This window comes from Fusarium flagelliforme (genome assembly GCF_020744385.1).
Source record: "Fusarium flagelliforme strain FIESC 12 MPI-CAGE-AA-0113 chromosome Unknown B0J16scaffold_7, whole genome shotgun sequence".
Classification (NCBI taxonomy): Eukaryota; Fungi; Ascomycota; class Sordariomycetes; order Hypocreales; family Nectriaceae; genus Fusarium; species Fusarium flagelliforme.
The window spans coordinates 1,686,475-1,709,263 of NW_025763509.1; the positions used below are offsets into that span (position 1 = coordinate 1,686,475).

The 22,789-nt window shown below is 48.6% G+C and overlaps 9 protein-coding genes across 9 annotated transcripts; 6 read left to right on the top strand and 3 right to left on the bottom strand.

The window, feature by feature from the left end:
* Window positions 1-127: 127 nt before the first annotated feature.
* On the top strand, window positions 128-1,258 carry B0J16DRAFT_324195 (uncharacterized protein; the record flags this gene model as incomplete). Its single annotated transcript, XM_046125813.1, has 5 exons — window positions 128-386; window positions 434-503; window positions 551-859; window positions 911-1,027; window positions 1,078-1,258. 5 exons carry the CDS (start codon window positions 128-130, stop codon window positions 1,256-1,258), a joined length of 936 nt encoding a protein of 311 aa, XP_045979080.1.
* A 445-nt stretch (window positions 1,259-1,703) lies between these two features.
* B0J16DRAFT_324196 (uncharacterized protein) lies at window positions 1,704-2,075 on the top strand (the record flags this gene model as incomplete). Its single annotated transcript, XM_046125814.1, has 1 exon — window positions 1,704-2,075. One exon carries the CDS (start codon window positions 1,704-1,706, stop codon window positions 2,073-2,075), a length of 372 nt encoding a protein of 123 aa, XP_045979081.1.
* A 228-nt stretch (window positions 2,076-2,303) lies between these two features.
* Window positions 2,304-3,971, bottom strand: B0J16DRAFT_404506 (auxin efflux carrier; the record flags this gene model as incomplete). Its single annotated transcript, XM_046132808.1, has 4 exons — window positions 2,304-2,597; window positions 2,652-2,832; window positions 2,888-3,689; window positions 3,743-3,971. The coding sequence occupies 4 exons, from the start codon at window positions 3,969-3,971 to the stop codon at window positions 2,532-2,534; spliced, it is 1,278 nt and encodes a 425-aa protein (XP_045979082.1). The 3' UTR covers window positions 2,304-2,531.
* Window positions 3,972-4,451: 480 nt separating this feature from the next.
* B0J16DRAFT_292555 (uncharacterized protein) lies at window positions 4,452-6,719 on the bottom strand. The gene is made up of 3 exons (XM_046124333.1): window positions 6,010-6,719; window positions 5,549-5,957; window positions 4,452-5,496 (listed from the first exon to the last, which is right to left on the bottom strand). The coding sequence occupies exons 1-3, from the start codon at window positions 6,292-6,294 to the stop codon at window positions 4,730-4,732; spliced, it is 1,461 nt and encodes a 486-aa protein (XP_045979083.1). The 5' UTR covers window positions 6,295-6,719; the 3' UTR covers window positions 4,452-4,729.
* A 2,459-nt stretch (window positions 6,720-9,178) lies between these two features.
* Window positions 9,179-9,796, top strand: B0J16DRAFT_388571 (uncharacterized protein; the record flags this gene model as incomplete). Its single annotated transcript, XM_046131757.1, has 1 exon — window positions 9,179-9,796. One exon carries the CDS (start codon window positions 9,179-9,181, stop codon window positions 9,794-9,796), a length of 618 nt encoding a protein of 205 aa, XP_045979084.1.
* Window positions 9,797-12,944: 3,148 nt separating this feature from the next.
* B0J16DRAFT_418192 (OPT oligopeptide transporter protein-domain-containing protein) lies at window positions 12,945-16,176 on the top strand. Its single transcript, XM_046133743.1, has 8 exons — window positions 12,945-13,712; window positions 13,762-14,322; window positions 14,376-14,492; window positions 14,541-14,822; window positions 14,871-15,134; window positions 15,186-15,363; window positions 15,413-15,702; window positions 15,754-16,176. Exons 1-8 carry the CDS (start codon window positions 13,395-13,397, stop codon window positions 16,090-16,092), a joined length of 2,349 nt encoding a protein of 782 aa, XP_045979085.1. The 5' UTR covers window positions 12,945-13,394; the 3' UTR covers window positions 16,093-16,176.
* Window positions 16,177-17,329: 1,153 nt separating this feature from the next.
* On the top strand, window positions 17,330-18,619 carry B0J16DRAFT_375538 (uncharacterized protein; the record flags this gene model as incomplete). Its single annotated transcript, XM_046130699.1, has 1 exon — window positions 17,330-18,619. The coding sequence occupies one exon, from the start codon at window positions 17,330-17,332 to the stop codon at window positions 18,617-18,619; it is 1,290 nt and encodes a 429-aa protein (XP_045979086.1).
* A 1,235-nt stretch (window positions 18,620-19,854) lies between these two features.
* B0J16DRAFT_388575 (uncharacterized protein) lies at window positions 19,855-20,790 on the bottom strand (the record flags this gene model as incomplete). The annotated part of the gene is made up of 2 exons (XM_046131758.1): window positions 19,855-20,450; window positions 20,652-20,790. The coding sequence occupies 2 exons, from the start codon at window positions 20,788-20,790 to the stop codon at window positions 19,855-19,857; spliced, it is 735 nt and encodes a 244-aa protein (XP_045979087.1).
* A 926-nt stretch (window positions 20,791-21,716) lies between these two features.
* B0J16DRAFT_324204 (uncharacterized protein) lies at window positions 21,717-22,531 on the top strand (the record flags this gene model as incomplete). Its single annotated transcript, XM_046125816.1, has 3 exons — window positions 21,717-21,861; window positions 21,950-22,309; window positions 22,521-22,531. 3 exons carry the CDS (start codon window positions 21,717-21,719, stop codon window positions 22,529-22,531), a joined length of 516 nt encoding a protein of 171 aa, XP_045979088.1.
* Window positions 22,532-22,789: the final 258 nt, after the last annotated feature.

Consider the following 22,789-nt stretch of genomic DNA (forward strand, 5'->3'; position numbering starts at 1 on the left):
AGAAGTGATGGTTAATATGGGGAAAGGATCATCAGATAGCATCAGAAGATAAATGTAGTCCTTCTCCTCACTCGACGTTTTCACGCCTTACTCACCATTCAATCAACTGAGATAACCACTACTGAAAATGCCTGCTGGAGTACCTCCCAAGCGATCCTACTCACGTACCGACGCCGCCGTCCGCGTCGAATACCCCGAACATCATGAACTTCCGGCTAGTAAGCCATTGGTTGGACAGGGAGGACAATTTTCCAAGCCAACTTTAGCGTCGCTGTCTCTCGAAGGCAAGACAGTCGTCATCACAGGCGGCGCAAGAGGTCTTGGTCTAGTCATGGGCCAGGGAATTGTATACTCTGGCGCTAATCTTGCCATTGTTGATTTGAACAGTAAGTCATGCTTTTGTAGCTACCGGGAGGATGCTGATGTGCTGCAGAGGATGAAGCGCAGTCTCAAGTCGGTCAGTTGACCGATGCCTTCAAAAGAGAGAACCCCAACAGTGAGACGTCAGTATTTTCATCAGGCCATAAGTGAAAGTCTAACGGATCTTCAGAATCCCAAGAGTTACTGCTCACTACGCAGATGTCTCCGACCCAGACTCAGTAACTAAATGCATCGCCGAGATCCTCAACATCCATCAGAAGATCGATGGTCTTGTCACATCAGCTGGATTCACTGAGAACTTTGACGCAATCCACTACCCAATTGATCGTATGCGCAAGCTGTGGGGCGTCAACGTCGACGGAACTTACCTGTTTGCTGTTGCTGTTGCAAAGCACCTTATGGAGCGTCAGGTGCCTGGTAGTATCGTGGTTATTGGAAGTATGTCAGGCGCTATCGTCAATGTTCCACAGCCCCAAGCGTAAGGTCCCCATCAAACATACCAGAGTAGTCTACTGATCCTACGTGCCAGACCATACAACGCAGCCAAGGCAGCCGTTCGTCATCTCGCTGCTTCTTTAGCAGTAGAGTGGGCTCATGCCGGCATTAGAGTCAACTGTATTTCTCCCGGATACATGCTGACTGCTCTGTAAGACTATACTTTCGCTCCGAGCAGATCCCATCGCTAACAAATACCAGAACTCAGAAGATCCTGAATGACAATCCAGATCTCGAAAAGACTTGGACGTCTCTCATTCCTCAAGGACGTATGGGGCAGCCTCAGGACCTGATGGGCCCTGTGACTTTTCTGTTGTCAGATGCATCTTCTTACATGACTGGGGCTGACCTCCGAGTCGACGGTGGATATACTGTTACTTAGACAAAGTAACAATCCGAAGTCATTTAAGCATAGTCCTCGAGATATGCGACAACAGAGTTTACTTGCAGCTCGTATATACATCAATAAGAACACCTTTCCAGTCTGCTATTCCTTATCAGTCAAACTAGCATTATCTCCAAATAAAGAATGCCGCAGCCGAAAAACAGTAACAGGGGATATTTAACAACTCAACATTGCGTTATCTAATATGTACTAAAATCAACGTATTTGACATGTTGTTGTTGTTGTTTCTACAGGGTAGTCATACTGTCAAAGCCCAAGGCATTGACCGCAAAATATTACAGGAATATTGTCTGACGTAAGACTCCAGCAATTCGTAGGATCAAGTCAGAACCTTTGACATTCTTCCTCTTGCATCATACCTATATCTTACTATTTACTAAGCAGCACCCTAGCCACTCTAGACGCGACAAACCCTACTACAATGGCTTTCACAGACCTTGCAATCTACCTCCTCGGCATCGGCTGCATCATTCGAAGCATCATGGCCTTCACCAACCCCCAGGCCGAATACGCCATCAACGGTCTAAAACACAATGTCACTCACAAAGACGACTCGAGTTCAGGCCCAATCTACATGCTGGGACTCTGGGAGCTCATCATTGGAATCTTGTTAGTCGTCAGCCAAGGAACTGGCGCCAAAGATGGTGTCACGATTCTATTGGTCTTGATGGGCTTTTACAAAACCGGTGTTGCGGTATTGCTCTCTCGTATTGGTGATGATGACAAGATGACCAAGGTTCTGGCCAATTTGGGGACCGCTTTCATGCTTTTTGTTGGGGCTTTGTCCATGTAGTCGATTGATGGGGGATGAAAGGTGGAGATCACGGGTCTGTTTGAGAAGGATACGGGAGAGGTGCAACGGTTGGCATGTCGTTCATACTTTCTTATTTATCAAGACCATCCTATTCAACGTCTAAGTCTCGTCGCCCTGACCTGTGCCATGGCGGTAAAGTAACTAGGCTGTAACTCCGACACTACTCAATAAACCGGGACATTTCAATGTTGTTGCTTGGTAAAAATGAACCGTACTCGTATATGGGCAAATGGAAGGCGTCCGAAGCACGCATGGACTGTGGTAGACTAGTTCGAGTGTAGTGATGCATACAGCAATCACCCGCTCAGTGGATGGAAGGCAATGAGGATGAATTGCTTTCTCACTGGGCTCCGATCTTGTAACTTCAGGAATCTGGAATGGAATAGCTCGGCTTCCGGAAAGAAGCGAAGGACTACGCTTTCGAAGTGCAGTCGACTATTGACAAGCCTTAAGACTGGCGACGACAGCAAACGACAAGAGAGGAGAGATAGCGTAGCAAGTCTACGGAAACGTTAGCTGCGGTGATCAATCGACATTGTGAATACTTTCGCTTACCATAAGGACTCGAGCGATAGACATCTTGTCGTTCTCGTCGGCATCATCAACTTCGGCCATGGCTACGAGCTTCATAGCAGGAGGTCCCGCTGGCATCAGCATCATGGTGAACCAAAGAACGGGGTCATCGCCGAGGACGTCGGTCTTGGTGATGAGCATTCGGATGAAGGCAATGCTCAGCCTATTCACATCATTGTCAGTACTGAGACCTTAGGAGGGGCAAGCATTTGACTTACAGCGGCCAGATGATGAATCGGATAAGAACGACCATGGAGAGAGGGAGCCAGTGAAGGTTACCAGAATCGTGCCCGCGGCGCATACGTCGCAGACTGTGCGCTAGCTTGATACCGACAACGATGACCTGCAGAGTGACAAAGAGCTCTCCAATGTTCTTCAGACTGACAGTCAACCAGGCGTTGAAGAAACCTCCATCCTCGCTATCATTGAAGAAAGCCTTCTTGAAAGGCGGGACAAATCCGAGAATTGCGCCAATAACCGCGCCAACAAGGGGAGGACTAATGAACTGAGTGACGAGTGCCAATGCGCGTTGGACTCGAGGGTGAAGCTTGTCCCAAACAGCGTGCTGGGCCTGTGCAGTGCGGCGGGAGTATTTCTTGGCGTATCGAGGGAGACGGCCGGGGAGGAGAGACGTGCGCTCGTTTGACTCTTGGCTGTCGGTCGGGTGGTCGTCGTTCTGTCCAGCTCGGTTGCGGAGATCTTCATCCATTGACTCGACGGGATCCTCGTCGCTGACCCCAAGAAGCTTTCCACCGAGACCAAATGTGAGCATGTTGGAGACGACGGAGCAGACGAGGAAGAAGGACTTGGATCGGTCAATGATATCGTCGCTACTGTCATTGTCGGACTTGGCAAGGGTGGTAAGAACTCCGGCTGAACCGAGCGACTGAATCAAGAGTAGAGGGTACGAGGTGGTGTTGTTGAAGGTGATGGCGGGGGTGAACCACTTGGGCATCTTGAAGCACTTGGTGAGTGCGTATCCGACGGCCATGGAGGCGAAGTTGTAGACGAGCGCCCAGACTAGAGACAATATCTGTTAGTGGAAGCTCAGCGACATGTCAATTGGGACTTACTCAGAATGGTGAAGTACAGCGACGCATTGGAGGCTTCAATTTGGGTACCCAGATTGACAATAAGGAGAGCAGGAAGAAACATCTTGATGCAGACCTTGGAGATTTGAGCACCACTCTCAACAGAGAGAAGCCCAGTCTGTCCCGCAATAACACCATAGAAGATGGTTAACAGAACAGACGCCGACGCCTGAATGGCGCCGACAAAGGAACTGACGACGCTGCTAGACATGATGACTTTGCCGTGATAATTTTGACAAACAGCGAAAGAAGAGGAAAGAAGAAAAAGAAGTAGAAAAGAGAGAGTGTCGCGTGCTTCTGTTTAAACGCATCGCGTTCCTGGAATGGAAACTTCTGTGTTACGTCAATGATCGCGATTTTGATGGTCCGGAGCAAATGTACCTTGAAAAGCGGACCTGACAGCGCCTGTAACTGGTTTTCAAATTAAGGTTATCTTGGAACAGCATCTTGGCGAGTGTGCCTGTGACATAATTTGGAGGGGCCATTGGTGGATCAAATTGAGTGTGGCAGCCTTCAAAGTGTTGGCTTGGCTGGCAGTTAGCTGTAGCTGTCAGTGGCTTGACCATTGCTGTAAGAATTCGGTAGGTTGGTTGTGGTTATGATGGATCTTGGCTTGGGACTGCTCACGGCGAAGACAGGCCTCGTTACAGCGTGCTGGTGAGGAATTCTCCGATTCACTGGTTACATCAGCTCCAGAAGCATCCATTACTCTATTATGATTCATCACATTATCATATTATCGGCGGTACTCTGAGATCAGAAAGCTGCAATAAACTCTCTTGAGCCTCAATCACGGTCCAAGCCAATGCGGGTGAAACGGCAGCGACCGTTTTAGTTTCTCTCGGCGGTTACAGTGGGTAACCCCACTAAACAATCGTCATTAGCGCTCGAGGTTGACAGCTCGTCAATCAACAAGCGCAAACTCTCATAACGAAAAGTCCATATTCTTTCTTGAATGGCTATACTCAACTATGTAGCTTTATGCCCTGTATCGCCCAGCAACTCGTACTTTTGCGGCGCCTGGTTTGAGGGCATCTCTTGTGGTTCATGTACTTCAGTCGATAACTCGTGGTAGCTGTTCCTCGATGCCAGTTCGCTCGCGGAATTCTTGCCCTCTTCTGAAGCAGCTTGCTGGCGTCGCCTGCGAAGGAAGAAGAATCCAGCCGCAACCATGGCCAATACGCCGACGCCTACTCCAACGCCAATTCCGGCTTTGGCGCCTGTTGTGATGCCCGTGGACGAATCTTCGGCTTCTTCGCTTGATCCAGAGTCTGTCGAGTCGCCGCTTCCATCAGATTTGTCCGAGTCGGGTTTCGCATTCGTCGCGCTCTTCGAATCAGGAGTCCTGGCATCTGCCCACGTTCCCTTTCCATCCTTGTGCAGCTCCAGAACCTTGTCGCCGCTTGTATAGTATACCCAGACCTGATCCGTATCGAGAGGAGACACCACGGCCACTCGTCCTGACTCGGTATCGGCGTGCGGCCACTGCTTCTTCCCGGGGCTCTTCTCCTCTTCCCAAGCACCGTCTGTCTGCGAGATGACGTGCAGGTCGGAGTCTTTGCCGATGTAGAACAGCGACAATTGTTGTTTCGTAGTCGATGAAAGGCCGAGATTGACAGCGGCGGTGTCAAAGGAGGCCAGCGTAAGGGAACCGCCTCCCGATGAATCGAGTCGGATGTCGGCAGGGTCGGTCTTATTCGTCGGCGCAGGGCTATCGAAGGGGGTCGGGAATGACTCTGGAACAATTGTGAGCGATCGCGATACACTGGCTCAATCAGCGCTTCTTACCTAGTGTCCATTTGTTCTTGTTCTCCTTGTTAAAGCGAGCAACAGCGATGTTCTTGCCATCATACGGATAAGCGACCGAGACATTCGTGCCCTTCGTTTGCAGGGCAGCTATAGCCATGCCGCCAGCCTTTTTGAGCGACACTGGTCCATCATATCGCCAATCGGTATCGTCGTCGTATGCCAGCAAATTGACCAGCCCGTCTTCGTCGTGGTAGTAGAGGCGGTAACCGCCCGAGTCGCCCAGTTCTGTCACTGCCAAGCCAGTCTTTTCGTGTACAGATGGCACGCCTGCCAGGTCGGACACAACGTCGTTGCCGTCAGGACTGAGCTTGTAGCTACCGGTCGTGTTGTCGCATGTGAAAAACGCATTGATGATCGAGTCGTCGGTTCCTTGGTAAAAGATTGAGGCCTGTTCTGTCAGTGCTGTTCTCAAAGCATCGCGATTGAACTGAGCGACTTACAACCGGCGTATTCAGATCATCATCCCACCAACCCGTGATCGCAAGCGGTGTCGCAGCCTTGGGTTGGGCCTTGACAGGAAATTTGTTGGGTTCATCGGTTGAGAAAGCGGCCGAGCCATTGCTGGTACAGGAGCTGTGAAGAATGTTTCCAGATCCGGGATCTTGGTAGGCGAAGTGAGGAGTCAGAGTATCAGGCGACCAAGTCCACCAGCCCGCCAAACCCACCACCGGCTCAGCGAGCAGACAGGTGAGACCCAGTATTGAAGCGACAGTCGAGCGGGACATGGCGATTGAAGAAGAGGATGAGCCTGCTCAGTTAACAAACAGACGCGTCCATCAAGGAGCGCTTTTGTCGATGTAATGCAGAGAAGAAGCGAAGGCAACGCTGACAAAACAACGAGTAAACAATCCAATCATGCCAGCTCAAATGCAAGAGAGAAAAAGGTCCAAAGTAAAAGACACAGCCCCCAAGTTGAGTGTGCCTTACCTTGCGGGTGGGTAATACATGGGGTTTTACAGAGGTTCGCAGGGGACAGGCCGATGAGGACGAAATTAGTACTATAGAGGTGGTTGCACAGGGGTCCTTTTGCCCAAGCGTTTGTTTGGCTGACCATCTTGAAGCATTAGCGCTTATCATCAGCAGCGCAGACGGGAACTTCGGCAGTTGGGGATGAATGCCAAAGTCTTGAGATTGTCTGGTTAAAGAACTTAGGTACATTCTGGGCAATGTGTATTGACTTGACTCACTTCCTACAGAGCTTCAATAAGCTTCAATGTCAAGTCAAGAGTGGTCTTGTTCCAACGGCCAATAGAGTCCAGGGTCCTCGAAGCTTTGAAAGCCAGTCAGCGCTAACATGTTGATCTTGAGCTTCAATTGGCGTGCCTCAGGGTAAATGTGGAATCACTTTACCCCTAGAAATTAGGGCTGAGAGGTTATCCGCACCTCGACGAATGTTTCCTTGTTGGGTAACAACTCCGTCTAGAGAATTATGTTGATTTGCTGCGGACCGTTGGGCTCCGATGACCATTTTACAACTCAATGCGGTCAATGTCGCAATACGCGGAAGCCGGACAGAATGATCCCACGTATCACTTGTGCTATTAGCAGCTATACATCGAATCGAGCTTGTAGAAATAACATGCAGAGCCTCAATTCTCTAGCTAATCGAGAGGAAATATATTAATGCAGCATTCCCTCTTAACTCCTGGCCGTCTTCAACTTCAAGACCTCGTTTACGATACGGCGACTAACAACGAGCGCAGATATTGGTACCAGTCTCATACACCAGTGTACAAAGTACGGAGATAAGATGAGACAGACCATTCAAGATACCATCTCCGACGTCCCATCGTCGCCAATAAAGATATCCATGACAATCTCCCAGTATCGCGTCTAGAATGGGTGTAGGGTAATATCCGATGCTGAGCGACCTTTTCTGTTGTTGTCGCCAATTGCCATTGAGTATGTCTTGAATACCCAGCCAGAGTGGCTCCATCCGTTGTCGAAATCTCAGTGATAGTTACAGAGGCAACGGTGATGATCATGGAGCGAGAAGCCCCTGAGACACATCTTCGAGGTTTGAACCTTGTCAGCATCTTGCTTTCACGGAAGAGCGGATGTGCATGGCCATGATCAGCAAAGCAAGAGCGTGCTGACTTCTGATGATTGACTGATATTAGAAAGCTCCCTTCAAACCGGTCCTCCTCTAACGGAAGTTACTAGTTATGGTTTTTCTGAGGCGTAAGTCCCGAGGTATACATATAAAAACAATGTAATAATAATCGCAGATTGTGAACCTAAATGCCATTTAAGGTTCAGTCTAAAGATATATATTGTAACTTCTAGAGTTAGTATTACAATAATTACCATAAGAGCTCTTCTTCCTTCCGAAGGTTATTTGTCAAGCACTTCCTCATTAACATAAAAAAAATCCACACGACCGCCCAAGATGACACTCTAACGGAAGAACTATCTCTGTGGGTGCACGCGACTAGTAAAGGTCATGAGTGGTACCGATGGGGCCATTAACACACATAATGTCCTGGACAAAAGTTAGTGCGACGACAGCTTTTGGAAGAGGGGTTCCAGAGCAGTCGCTGTGTTGGATTCGCGTGCTTCCCGAGGGTCATTCTAACAGTAACGTACAGCGCCGTGATGCGATGGAACGTGTTAAAAGCGTATATCGAGAGGCTAATGGTGTAACAGGTACTCACACTGGAGAGTTCGACAAACAGGATTGACCGGAGAGGTGCCCGAAAGCAATAAAAACGGCCATCAACTCAACAAATGTCGCTCGGTTGGGTTATTTGTAGGCATGGATCGGTTCTTGGTATGAGGCTATAGGTTGAAAGAAGCCAGGTTGCTGGAGATATCCTGACCTATCATCTCGACAAGTAGAGAAGTACAAAGAAGCTTGGAGCGACGACAATCGTGGCGATAGGGAAAGACTGCTGCCTAGCACTACATCTTCAGCAACCGACGACACTCTGTCTGCCATCTACAACAGAGACCAAGATAGGTCTTAGCCGAAGATCAAAGTTGTAAACAGCGCAAAGCATCACCAAGACCCAGCGCTTGAATAACCGGGTGGTTTCGACGAGACGACGTGTATGCCGTCAATACTAGACTGCTCGTAACGTTGAGTCCTGATGATGACGTTGTGCAGAAGCTAGTTTAAGTCTTCTGAGGAGCGAGTCCTGCAGAGTATACAGATAAAAACAACACAATAGTTGTGCAGAAACAGCATCCTGTGTAACAGTTTGTGCAGCACCATAGCCATGCAGTCAGCATGCGTCAAGTCGAACGCGTCATACGTCAAGGTTCGACAACGAGCAGTATCCGAGGGGCTGATATTTCTTTAGAATTATTTCTCATAGAGTGCGTCAAGTGGTGATCTATTCCAGTAGAGTCAGCTGACAGCTTGTACGGATCCCAGGAACTTCTCTGGGTATTTCATATGTATTCGGTGTTTAAGAAATCTCTGTTCAAGAAGAGACTTTGTCTAATTGCGCTTGGTACTATCAGGGGCCACTTACTGGTGAATATGAAGCCCTTTGTTGAACCAAGCGCCTAGGTGGATGCTTACCTTGGCGTATGTGATTGACTGTCGTATCGCCAGGAATATTTTAAAGCGAATTTACCTATTCCATTATACCTTCTATACCAAACATGAACTGCATTACCCTCACCATAGCCTCACATACCCCATCATTCTCCATCGTCTTTCGCCTGCTCTTCCTCGACCTTCATCAAGACCGCAACGGCTTCCAACAAATCCCGCCGTCTTGCCATTCCGAACTGGACGAAATGGTATATAGCGCCGAAGACTACACTTGCCTTCGTGGTCGTCAAATCCAGCGATTCGAAGAATACTACCCCAACCAGATCGGTGCCGACCTCGTTGAACTAGCCAAACGTATAGCCCCAGACTTCTTCCATGAACGTTACAACGCAGAGGAACTCTTCCCTGATTCTTGGATTGCGAACACGAGATCGATATCAGGGGTTCTAAGGACTTTTCGAAAGACGGCTAAGAAGTTACTTGAAGGCCATGAAAGTCAAGCTGTCGCTCTATTTGGTCTTCAGGAAGTGGAGGAGGCTGCGGAACACAAGCCTGCTGAGAAGGCAGCATACAATCCCGCTCCCCAACAAGCTACTGTGCGAACAACAGCAGGCAAGCAGAAGCCAACGTCGGAGAACGAAAGCAGCACTTGCAAGCACGCCAACCGCGAAATTGATGCGCTCAAGGCCACACTCGACAAAGAACAGGAGCGACGAGCCCGTTGATGGGGACCTTGGGTTTATGTTGGTTGTTGGTCGCAATAAGGACAATTGGTAGAATTAGATGATTAGTCACATTCAAGAAGTACGTTGGTCTCTTTCAAATAACGCCTGATTCCCTAGGCATTATTCTTTAAGTATACACTACGTCTTGAAGTATCGCATCTTCTGCACTGATCAAGTAGTGAGTACACTTCGGCCATTTCCTTTGTTCTTTTTGATACCAGCAATTTAACTTGAGTCCTCCATTTTTATTCTTCCCTTTTTCATCCTAACTCCTGCATCATTCATTTTGAATTCTTATGTCTTATGTCCCAACATGTCTCAGAATGACATCCTGAAGCGCACCTTGACGTACAATCCCCAGTCCGTACGTCGACAACTACCGCACTCTGCACTTTTGTGTCATGATGACCCCGACCCAGCACCAGGGTCCAACAGGCGCATGTCAACGGTTGATGGGCTCGGTCCTCAGTGTCAGTCAGAAATGAATCATTCGAACCTGGATCTGTTCCAACGACGGGTCTTGCCCCCAACATCACCTTTCTCGGCGCCACAAACATTTGGAAAACTGCAAACCTTGCCAGCGCCGTCATTATCATCTTCCTTCTTCTATCTCCCTACATCGGCCATCCAGCATGGATTCTCCCCACAGTCTCAACCTCCACTGCAAATTTCACCATCCCGCTCACTGAGGATATCTCCCACGTCCACACCACCTTCCGCGAAACCGTGGTCCCTTTCAAGTCGCGCTGGGAATTCGACGACCTTCTCAAAGTCCTACCCTCTAGTCTTTTCCGCGTGCTCTATGACGAGTTAAACGATATCGAAATGGGTCTCGATTCCTGGCGTAAAGCTTCTTTACCCGCCTCAAGTCAAACTCTTTGATAATATGATTCCATCTGCTGTAGCCAAGCTTAACAAACTTAATCAGACTATCTCTCGGCAGTATGATATTTGGAGCCAGCAGAAGCCTACCATTGACAAGGGGATTACATACCAGCCAAAGCCCTGGTTCCCGTTGGTTATAGGTCGTACAAAGGTGGAAGAAATCTGGAGCGGTGTTACGCCTGACCACTTGGAGTTGATGGATGACGAGGGTATACTGGGAATGGCCGCCCAACGTTCCATTTTACAGGGTAGAGATGATGATATTGAGAACAGGGAAAAGGGTCGTTTAAGGCCTCCTAAGTGGTTTAATGTGCGTAATCACCCTCGTGTAAAGAAGGATCGTTCCGATTGGTTCACCTGGTTAGTATAAACTCAGGCTGTTCTCAGATAAAGTCTCAGGTTTACACTACCAGTTTGATGTTTAACTTATGAAAACACTCTAGTCTGATTGTTTTCGCTACAGAGTTTCTTGTGTGCTTCGGGGTATTTTAGGTCCAGGTGTAAAGCTTAATAATGCATTTGCTACTGGCGAAGAGCCAAGCCGGATCTGAGATTTATCAAACACAGCAAAAGGCCAGAAGAAGGAAAAACAGGGTCTTCTGCCCCAAAGCGCAGTGAGTGAAGCACTGCACCGATGAGAATAACAGCCACCGAGTGCTACCGCCAAGCAGGAATACATGCACAGTTGGTCGGATGCGATCTTACCCTATCAGGCTCACCAGGAAAGCGATAAAGCTCAGTGTTGTATAAACGCCGTGATCTTAGTTGTCCAGCATGAGCCTGATGTAGCCATTGGAGTATCCGTAACGCGCAAAACTGAAGCCATCAAGCTAGGTCTTGGATGCTGGCAGAATCTTGCAAGCAGTCACTAACTCATGTCCTTGCTCAGAGTCTCAGAAGCCAGTTTAGATAAGAAACAGCCGATAGGCCAAGTCGGAACTTAAGTTAGGCCTACCCTTCCCATATTAAGCGATTCAAGTCAAGTCAGGGCCAGATCCAATTCAGTTCAAGTATCCTGTGCCTCAATCCTTCGAATAAGTCGGCTTTACTAGACTTGTTGGAAGCTTTGTTTGTGACATATTGCAAGAGCATTTGCCAGTAGGTCCCGAAGATGGCATAAACTCAGTCCTCTGTTTAACAATGTCAACTTACTAAAGTGATGTGAGTAGGCCCCACGGAAGGATCGCCACAGCGTTGAAGACGAAAGCTAACATGGATGAGCTAGGACCAGGTTTGGTATCCATCGATTACCGGCTCGGCAGCCGCCTTGGCATTCAACATGTAGGAATTCCAGTTCAGATCGGGTCATAGCAGGTATGATTTAACGAGCAAATGAGCCCGACAAGAAACCGATGTAAAACTCGAGATGAAGACTTGCCTAGTTAGTCCTTGCCCCTATCAAACGTTTGATGATGCCTTTTGCAAGGTTGCTGACGAACAACTTAACAATGAACAAAAGTTCCCAATATTTTCCATTTTTTGAAAGGTCACGTGGTTGGTATCCGGGTAGGACGGCAGGAATCGCCCCAGATAAGAGAAAGGTAACCTATAACCAGATTGCGATGTGGTATCGGCAACATTAAGCTTGAATCCATCGTCGGCGCTTCTCGGCGACTGTCAAAGGTTCCAAACCCCAGGATTGGTTGCATTTGACGTGCGTTACAAAAGGTCGCCGCTATCTTGAATGTTGGTCGTCCCCGGACAAGACCCCGATGTTTTGGCTAGCAAAGTCCGTATCTATTCCCTTTGAGAGATATCTCCAAGGCCCGCATGTTGGACACAACCTGTGGTCACTGATTGTTCGGACCATCTTGTGAACCGGCTTTCAATTGATCGGGTCAGATTGCATCAAGAGTCCCCAAAGCATAGTCTCTTCCACTAGCGATGTCACATTTAAACCTTATCAATTGAGTGCTGACAGGCTCATCCCATCCTTCTGGAAAAAGAACAAATGGTCCTGCGGAGTACTGCGATATAGGTTGGCTTAGTTTACCGACCAACACTATACGAACAGTGTCTGGATCATGAGATGCGACCCAATGAGGCTTTTCTGATTATCGCTAAGGGACCTTTTGTTGCGGGACCCCGGTAAATCGGCATGTCGCAATCAAGCACAGTCCAACAGCAATTGATCCTTCGACCAATCAAAGCTCTTTTGTAACAGTTGGATACTTACACAAGTTCCCATCGTGACGGAAAAGGCATATATTTGTTAGTGCGACTCTCCCAGGAAGGCAGTCGACGGACACACTAAACGCGGCAAAGTCACCCCAGTTTTGGGGAGCTGCGACACAACGCGGCCGGGGTGGGATGGCCAACTAATACTGAAAAGGCAGGCTACCGAAGTTTCAATATCGTGTCAGCTTTTGAATAGCAAGCTAACGGTCGGATATGAGGAACGGAAGGCAACATGCCAAGGATGGCCTGGCAAAAGAACCCCTTGGGACTGGGGAATGTCTGGAAAGGCTGCCAGGTCTTATCGCTCTGTTCCCCGATATGCGATCTAGACTCGATAGACGTTACATTGTTTCATTATCAAGGTCGATGGTGTCACCTACCATCAAACCCACTCTGATTTAGATATAATCTGGGGTGGTCGCATCGCTCGATGGAACTGTGAAAGATGCTTGAGCAGTAGACTTTTACTCCATCTAGACTCAGGTGTCGGTTCTACCTTTCTTATCCACTCTGAGAATCGACGTACTAGTCGAAAATGCCGTCCAACGACCTTGAGGTCAAGGGGCCTCACGGTCCTGATGGTACCGACGCTTCGGTATCACCAGTCCACAGCGCCGACGAGAAGAGCGTCGACATTCCCAAGAAAGCGGCACTGGACTCTGAAATCCTCCCCGTCGAGCGCCACGACGACAGCGACAGCGACAGCAAAGATGCGATCATCGTTACTGGTGCCGATGCCTCGCGGCACTTGCTCCCCATGCGCGACGACCATGACAGCGCTTTGACATTCCGAAGTATTCTTCTCTCCTCTGGTCTTGCCTGCTTCCAGGCTGTGATGTACCAGATTTACACCGTAAGTTGTGATGCTTTGACTATCATAAGCATTATCTGATATCAGCCAGTTCAAACCCACCATGATCACCATCCAGGGAACATTCATCGTCCTCATCTCCTACTTCATCGGAAACGCCTGGGCCTTCGGCCTTCCTCGTGGAGACAAGTTCGAAGCTCGGTGGAGAGCCAGGGGTAACACTGGCTCGGTACCGTTCTGGCTCAAGGCCATCAAGTTCATCAACCCTGGTCCGTGGGGTCTCAAGGAACATGCCATCTGCGCCATCACAGCTACTTCCGCTTCTAATGCTGCCGCAAGTGTTCAAGTCTTTGCCGCTCAGGATCTCTTCTACGATATGCCGCTGAGTCCCACCACTGTCATCCTGAGTACCATTTCCATTGGCCTCTTTGGGTATGGTTTATGTGGTGTGATGCGTCCTGTGGCGGTTTGGCACGTCGATGCGGTGTTCTGGAGTAACTTGCCTACTGTCAAAACACTCCAGGGTCTGCATTGGCAGGAAGTCAAGGACTCTAAGCCTCTCCGATATTTCTGGTACAGTTTTACTGGAATGTCGTTGTATGAGTTCTTCCCTGCTTATATCTTCCCTTGGCTTAACTCAGTTTCCATCCCAGTATGTTACCTTCACCACGGAGTCTGTATATACACTACTAACTGCGTCAATAGTGTCTCGCCGCTATGAAAGCAACTGGCCAAAAGGCCAAGCATCTCACCCACATCTTTGGTGGAGCTACCAATAACGAAGGTCTCGGACTCTTCACAGTCTCTCTCGACTGGCAATATGTAAGTCATGAGCTAAAAAGACATCCGTGCCTATACTGACATTCATAGATCACCTCATTCAACACCTCTCTTCCTCTTCCCCTCCAGGCCCACATGGCCGTTGGATTCTTTGTCTGCTACATCGTCATGGTGGGCATCTACTACGGCAACGGATGGGGTGCCAAGTCCCTTCCTTTCATGTCCACTCGACTCCTCCTCGAGAACGGCACGACTTACCCAATTGCTGAAGTCTTTGAGGGTGGAGTACTCAACGAACAGCGACTATTGGACTTTGGTCTCCCCAGGCTGACCGGCACCTTCGCCTACGCCATGTTTATGGCTAACGCTGCGGTATGTCCCAAGGTCATTCCATCCACAGCATGAGCTAACTATAGTCAGATTGGCGCCCTCATCCTCCACTGTATCCTCTTCTGGGGTAAGGACGTTGTCAAGGCATTCAAGAGTGCCAAAGAAGGTCGCTACGATGATCGTCACCATGCACACATGGCCAAGAACTACAAAGAAGCTCCCTGGTGGTGGTACATCGCCATTTTGGTCGGCAGCTTCATTCTCGGTCTCATCGTCGTGATCAAAGAGAACATCACACTCCCTGTTTGGGCCTACGTCGTATCACTTGTTGTAGGCTCCATCATCGCACCAGTCGTAAGTTTACGCAGTACAATCGGAAGTAATTTATGCTAACTCAATTCTCAGAGCACTTTGCTCTACTCTAGGTACGGAAACGGAATTGCGACCAACAATCTGTCAAAGATGCTGGCTGGTCTCATGCTTCCGGGAAAGCCGGTGGGAAACATGTATTTCGCTGCATGGTCTCACAACGTCATTTCCAACGCTGTCAACCTGTCTGGTGATCTCAAGATGGGCGAATACCGTCAGTGCCTCATCCATCCTCTGCCTTCCAATGCTAACATCGTGTACAGTTAAAATCCCTCCAAGAGTCATGTTCCTCACACAAATCTGGGGAACCATCCTCGGAGGCTTTATCAACTATGCTGTCATGATCAGTATTGTAGGAAGTAACCGGGAACTGCTCAAAGATGGAGATGGAAACTCTTCTTGGAGTGGCGCTACAATGCAGTCATACAACACCAACGCAACCTCATGGGCGCTGGCTGGTTACCTTTACAAGATTGGTGGTACTTATGAGCTCGTACCCTTTGGTCTCCTTGTCGGTGCCAGTCTGGTCGTTATGCATCGCATTTTCTACAAGGTACAACTCTCGCACTTCAACTTCTATAAAGCACATGCTGACCTGTCCCAGTTCTTCCCCAAGATCAAGAATTTCGACGTCGCCGATATCAACTTTGCTCAATTCATCCAGTATGCTGGTTACATTCCTTACAACCAGAGTCAAACATGCGTCATCTTGAGTCAGTTGGGATCTGGCTTCTTCGTCCAGTACTACCTTCGAAACTACCGCCCGCGCATTTTCAGAGACTACTCATACCTGGTGACAGGTGCTTTTGACGGCGCAAGTCTCACTGTCCTTTTCATCCTTTCTTTTGCTGTTTTCGGTGCTGGTGGTCCTGGTCATCCTTTCCCAACTTGGTGGGGAAATAATGCCGATGGCAATTATGATCTTTGCCCTGTTCCTGAATAAGTTTGATGGTATTGAAGGAGTGTACATAGAAGATTTGCGATGCTTATATAGTCGTGACAATAAACCGGGGTACGTTGAGACCAGCCTTGCAGACGCTGAGCCATACGCAGTGAATCACCAACTACTAAACTGTTTTTTTGAGGCTTCTCTACCAAAGCAATCACTGTTTTGTTGGAGTGGGTTGAGAATCTCGTCTATATCGACACCTGCGTTAGGGCACTAACAGAGAGGCTGCTTGACGGCGCAGTTTTCGTCCCAGCCTGATATTCAAAGTTTAGCCACCAAACCCCCGGAAGGTCACTCAAAAAGAAACTCCATCCCGGACGTGCGCTAGTCTCATAACGGCTGTGCGCAACTCTGGTATCGGGTAGCCCAACTCTTTGCTCAGGATTGACAATTATTAGAACGGTGTATGTTGCTTTAAAACTTGAAAAGTATTAAATTTGGTTGCTCGGTATTAAGTCCTATTAAATTACGGACTTGAAAGTGACCGGTATAGTGATGTTCTTAGGCTTTTTCCTGCAGAATTCTTGTCAAGTTAAGATGGAAACTCGTTGACCAAGCAGCAATACATGTGGAACACGCATCCCCGTCCTCAGATGATGCGCATATCTGCTTTGTAGCAGCAGGGCAATTATTCGAGCTGAGCTTCAAATAGACAAGGAATGATGGTCAAGCTCAGTCATCGTAACCTTAGTCCGCTTTCCAAGATTGACTCTGTTTGCTTTGGGGACACGCTTCACCGACCCAGGTCCCCTAAAAGTGCTGCATTCCCAGGGCCGCGCTGCTCCAATAATGTGACAGCTCCATTAGGGTGGAGGCACAGTGGATCAATCTCTCAATTCGCTATGGAGAAAACCCAATTGAACCAACACCCAATTTCTCTAACCTGATTCGATACCAAAGTATCATCATGGATGCCATTCGCTCAACTTTCAACCGTTGGCTCAATCGCCCGACAGTCCCTTGGCATTACTACATAACAGACAACCAACAGCCAGAAAGTGGATCTTTTGAAATGAGGTTATCGCTAAAAATTCCCAAAGCGACAACTTGGCACTCTATTTGTCGGAAGTCTGGCCGAACTTCTAGGCAGACACTTCATGTGGAGTTCAGCCTTAGATGGACACAGGCGCGATTGAGTATGGGTTTTGCTTAAGATGGATGACCTAGACGTCCATTTTAATTGTCTTCCACTCATCCTTTACTTTTTCCCTCACAGACAAACTCTTGGAAGATGAGGATACTGGCAATCATTTTGCACTGCATCCGATACAGCTGGCAGTATTTCAAGAGGGTGTTGCGCACCCTCCGATACGTCTTCTGGCTCACTTTACCCTTATCAGGGTTTACTATCCTACTCGCCTTAATCCAAGGAATCATTCTTGGTAAATGGTATCATGAAACTTCAATGCGGCAACCCGTCTTGCTTGCGAGTAACCTGATCAACATCAAAACATACGAATGGTTCAAAGAGCCATATGGTGAAAATCCTCTCTACATCCCTCGAGCCCCATATCATATCAAGCAGCTGCACAACCCTCTCACCTGGGCCCAAGATATCGGGATCAGTAGACCTAAGGGTTGGAAGACTGATAATGTCGGGGTTTTGGCGTATTTCCGATCTCTCTATCGCAAATCGCGTCGGCATTCACCAGGATGGCATCATTGGATTTACCTTTCGGCGAATGAGCAACCATTGAACGAGACTTGGAATGAGGACCCATGGGATAGGGCCTTTCTCGACTTGCTGGAACATAGAGATGAGTACGAGCCGCAGGGGAGATGGAACTTTAACTACATCACCTGTCCACGCAGTTTCCTCTGCTCGATATGGAGAGTCGATGGGCCGGCATTGATTCACTTCACCAACGAGCCGCTCAAACGGAACGAGACTCGAAAACTGTCACGGGCGCCAATTCTTGACCCCGTGCACGTGCGCGTCTTTGACCTTCCTCTCAACGAATCGGTCATCCCTGGGAGGTTTCCTACCCACTTTGAGCAAATGCGATCTATTACAGCCAGCAACTCAACGTATTGGTCGAAGCATGAGAAGTACTCGAATTTTGATCAAGTCCGTGGACAAGCTCTCAAAGTTCTCGGGAAGCTCCAAGACAGATACCCAAAGACATTGGGCATGCTTACCAAAGTCGAAGATAAATGGACCAAGCTCACCGGTGCAGAGGGCTTTGACCTCATCGAATTACCCCGTATTCTCGCGTTCCTCGCTGGAGCCCTCCCAAGTCATTATGGGGCGAGATACTGGGAGTATTTTCAGATGTGGCGAAAAGAGCGCGAATATGATCGGTCGCCGGAAGGGAAGGAGAACAAGCCAGCAGCACCAGATCCTGTCGCAGAGCAGCTTCAGGGCTTTCTGGATGTTTTGAGCGATGAGGACAAGGAGGGGTGGAGTAAAACGCATGAAGGCGGTATAATACTGGATAGAGTTCAGAAGGGGCTGGAGAACAAGGATTGGGATGGGATAGATGATGTTCTTGCGGCTATTGAGGCTGCTGTAGGCCCTTAGGATATGAAATTTCCTCAAGTCTGTAAGTATAAACCTGGCATTATTCCTGCTTCCACCATTGTCGCATGCATTGTCAGCGCCCACGTACGACACATGTGAAGTTTCTAACTATTATTAACATATGAGGATATAAGTTAAAATCAGCCACCCAACTGTCACATACGACCATACCTACCAGAAAATACGGGATCCCGTCCGCTCTCCCATAGTCAAGCTGGTAAGGGGCGGATTAGTAGTTGGGTCGGTGACGACCAGCGAATCCCCACTGTTGTATGTTATCTTTTTGCATTTTTTTAGCTCTTGGCTGGAGTGACAGCCCCACAGCTTTGACTTCATCCGCGAACCTCATGTCTACCATTGCAGTCTCAGCGATGATTGCGCCATCGCGTGAAACAGCACGCATGTAGACGAGCGAATCTCGTTGAATACAGCGCCAAACCTCCGGTTAGTATTTTCTTTTTAGACAATTTTAAGCCGTCAAATTAATGCAGGGAACATGATTCGCGTGGCTGCTGTTCTTTCCAAGCAGAAGGCGCGGGCGCGCTCTTGTTCACGAATGCACCTAGCATGGTCGCTTGATGTCGGGGAGTAAGAAAGTTTGCCAGTCATATTCATGAGCCCGATAGGTCTCTCTGAATATTGTCCAGGACTGATTAACTTATGAAATAAAACAATCATGTTTCTAAGCAGATTTAGACATTCGAAGCATCATGACTCCGATATTTGCGCATGTCCTGTAGTGCCCTGCCCTATGATAAATCTTTTCACAAAGCATACTGTTCATCATTAGCAAGTTTCTTATTTATCTCCCTGCCCTATGCTTTGAGCTATGACCTTCTAGATCTTAAGATGCCGCTTGATCTTCCAAAATTTGCTCCTATGATCTTTAACCTCAAGGGCACAGCCTCCAAGCACATGGACACGGCCCCGAAACCTTTCGAAAGCTATCATGCCTGGGTATCTATAATAAAACCTCGGTCTGGAAGTTGGCAATTGGCACTTAGTGCACCCCTCGATCGCTCAGAAGCGCTGCCTTTCATAGATGTGGTATCTGCCGCGATGCTACTCACAAAGTGTTGGTATGTCTTGAAGCGCAATGATTGAGATGCAGATGGTCGATGAGATACCTTTTGTGGCCCTGGGAACTTTGAGTTATTTGAAGAAAAGGAGCGGTGGACGATAGAAAGACGGGTGATCGAGTATGGACAGTACGAAACTCTGCAGCGCCCGCATGTCTACATGAAGCTGGCCAAAGTCCCATCATCATACTCGTAAGGGTATGCTTCTTCCATCATGACCCTGTATGTCATGCTCTCATTGTGTGGAGGCGAACCAACCCAGAGAAACTCTGAACTGTCGGACAAAGGGGAAGAAATTTGGATGGCACGGCGATCGGGGCCATATAGGCTCGCGCCTCTTTCTGATTGAGTATTTTTCGCTTCGTCAGCTGTCTCGTCCTCTTCTTTGACAATGGCGTTGAAACCGTTTGAGGCTTCAAGTCTGCCAATATCCACTTCGCTGGGGGGCCGACCGTAGGAGTTGGCGATGAATAAGGTTGGTTCCGGCTGTGGCGCGGGTGGGATCAGACCCAAGCTGCAGCTAGGGACATCGCTGGAACCCATGAAGTCGCCCACGCCGCTTTCGGGCTGACTTTTGAACTCGCTTTCGTATCCGCTGCAGAGACCAGTCAAGTCAACAGGCTCAGTGATGACAGGGCTGGCGCCACGTAGAAAGCATTTGGGAGGTATCTCGTCAGTCTGTACGCCGATAGAACGCTTACCAGCGCGTTTCTCCCGTTCTTCAAGATCGAAGAGTCGCGAATGTACTTGAGCTATGTCATACCAGTATAGGATCCCTCCGTGGCCCTGTTGAGACGCTCTTGTGACGAGACATCGGCGGATATGGTCGAGACTGCACTCTCTTGGGATCGGCTGAAGCGACCATCTCCAAATAAGGGTGGCAAAAGCTTGCAAATCGCAAACACTCCAACATCCGGGTCTGACTTCCGGCACCACATCCTAAGGGTACTGACCAGTCATCGCCTTGATGTCGGTAATGATGTCCTGCTGAACAGTGTTGAGATGATTGAAGATTATGAGTGAAGCACCAGGGTGGAGTGATATTGGTGGTAACGGTCGAGGCGATGGAAGCGTATCGCCTGGAAACGACATCGTAGCGTTTGAGGGCGCACGCGTGTGTCACGAGAGATGCTGAGTGGTTATTTGGTCTCGGGCGACAGTGATGGTGGGGGAATAAACTTGGAAAGAGATGTTGAGGAGAGGGGTTGTGAAGGTCGGTTGAGAAAACATTTAAAGCTGCCAGGTGGGTGACAGAAGGATTGTCTTCTAAGGCTTAGGCTACCATAATAGAGGAGTACAAGTGCTAGTATAAGCTAACATAAAGTGACGATATTACTGTTCATGTCTTCGGGCGCTTCCTTCAGACACCCTGAGGGCTGCCTGTGCAGAACTTCGATGAGAGATGAGCCGGAGGATGGCTGCCTGCTGCGAGGCATCTCACTGAAGCCCTCGAGCTCCTAGAACTGGGTAGGCAATCGAGGACTATGGCACACTCATGGCCCTCGATTTCGATCTATGGTATAGGCCAGCCGATGATGGAAACCTTGAAGTGGCTCTCAGGCGATTCGTAGCGATGTTTATTGTAAGCTTGGCCTCCAGAGTATCATGGTCCTACCGCATCTTATCTCAACCTTCCCCTCTCACCAAATCCCATTCTTGCTTCTTTAATAAGGCACCAACAGTCATCTGAATATGTCTTGAAGTTGCAGGGCAAGTGACTACCACTGTCACAATACACCGTTTTTTAACTCCCCAATTCTCCTGAACAATAGTAAGGTGCAGTGAATCACTGGAGCGCAGCTGGCATGTTGCACTCTTTTCAGGCAAAAAGACAGGCTGCTGCCGCTCGGGCCTACTAAAGCTTCCTTCCTCTGCCCTCCTTCCACCCTTTTCTTTCTTTCTTCCTACACCATCACTTCTCACCTCGCGGTTTCAACAATCACCAGCCTTGACCACATTCAATGTTTTCAAAGACTGTGACCAACCTCGAAGCATGTCTACTGTAACCTGCCGCAACTATGGCTAGCAGGGCCTGCCGCAACTGCAGTCAGGAGGGACACATTTCCAAAGAATGTGACCGACCTCGAGACATGCCTACCGTGACCTGCCGCAACTGTGACCAGCAGGGCCATTTCAGCAAGGAGTGTCCTCTTCCCCGGGATTGTAAGTCATCTTTTATTCACGTTGTCGGATTCATAGCTAATTTTGCTGTGCTATAGGAAGCAAGGTCCAGTGCTCTAACTGCCAGGAGTATGGCCACCACCAAAACCACGCCGGACCGACACAATGGGCCGTCTTCATAGCAAGGTATTCAACAAACACTACGCCAAACTGTCACGACAGGCCGCACCAAGGTCCGATGCAATGCCCCTCCGGTTGAGGAGGCCGATGGCTTCGGTGATGGAGATGGCGGATGAGGACCTGATGATGGGGCCGCCGTTGCTCAGACCGCTGGCGGCGACGACGATGGCTGAGTGTGGTCATACCAAGGTCCGACGCAAGGTCCCTCCGGTTGAGGAGGCCGATGGCTTCGGTGATGGCGATAGCGGCTGGGGTCTGATGATATGGCCGCCGTTGCTCAGATTGCTGGTGGTGACGACGACGTTGGTTGGTAAATTCGAGACATTGTTTATCATTCCATGGAGGTTCTAAATAAGGCAGTGAGGTCAGCCTTGGCGACGAACTGTGTCTTCCCGACGCTCCTCGATCAGATAAGCTTAAAGTTTTCAGTAATATTACACTTTTCAAAGGGCATTATAACTCCTTTGCCTACACATAACCTTTTTTTTTTTTTTTTTACCCTACCTAAACATAAGGTTTAGGTACAGCATAAATACCCTTTTCCTTACTTCTATCTAGCTTTTTTCCTCTTCCTTCTACCTACATTAACAAGATACACTATAACTGCACCTCCTTAATAAGGTTAGTAAGTCCCTAGGGATAGTTAAAAGCAAAAACCTAATATAGATAATAGCTATACCTTACAATAACTATATTACATAATACCTAGCCCTATAGTCTATAACTTTATTAAGGACCCTTAGTACAATAGGGCTACAGTTACAGTCTTTAGAGAGATAATTATCTCTTA

Coding starts and splice junctions, on each gene's coding strand:
- B0J16DRAFT_292555 (XM_046124333.1), bottom strand. CDS start 6,294: ATGTCCCGCTCGACTGTCGCTTCAATACTGGGTCTCACCTGTCTGCTC. Junction 5,958..6,009: donor ATGATCTGAATACGCCGGTT/GTAAGTCGCTCA, acceptor CTGACAGAACAG/GCCTCAATCTTTTACCAAGG. Junction 5,497..5,548: donor CAAGAACAAATGGACACTAG/GTAAGAAGCGCT, acceptor CAATTGTTCCAG/AGTCATTCCCGACCCCCTTC.
- B0J16DRAFT_418192 (XM_046133743.1), top strand. CDS start 13,395: ATGCCGTCCAACGACCTTGAGGTCAAGGGGCCTCACGGTCCTGATGGT. Junction 14,823..14,870: donor TGTTTATGGCTAACGCTGCG/GTATGTCCCAAG, acceptor AACTATAGTCAG/ATTGGCGCCCTCATCCTCCA. Junction 15,135..15,185: donor GCTCCATCATCGCACCAGTC/GTAAGTTTACGC, acceptor CTCAATTCTCAG/AGCACTTTGCTCTACTCTAG.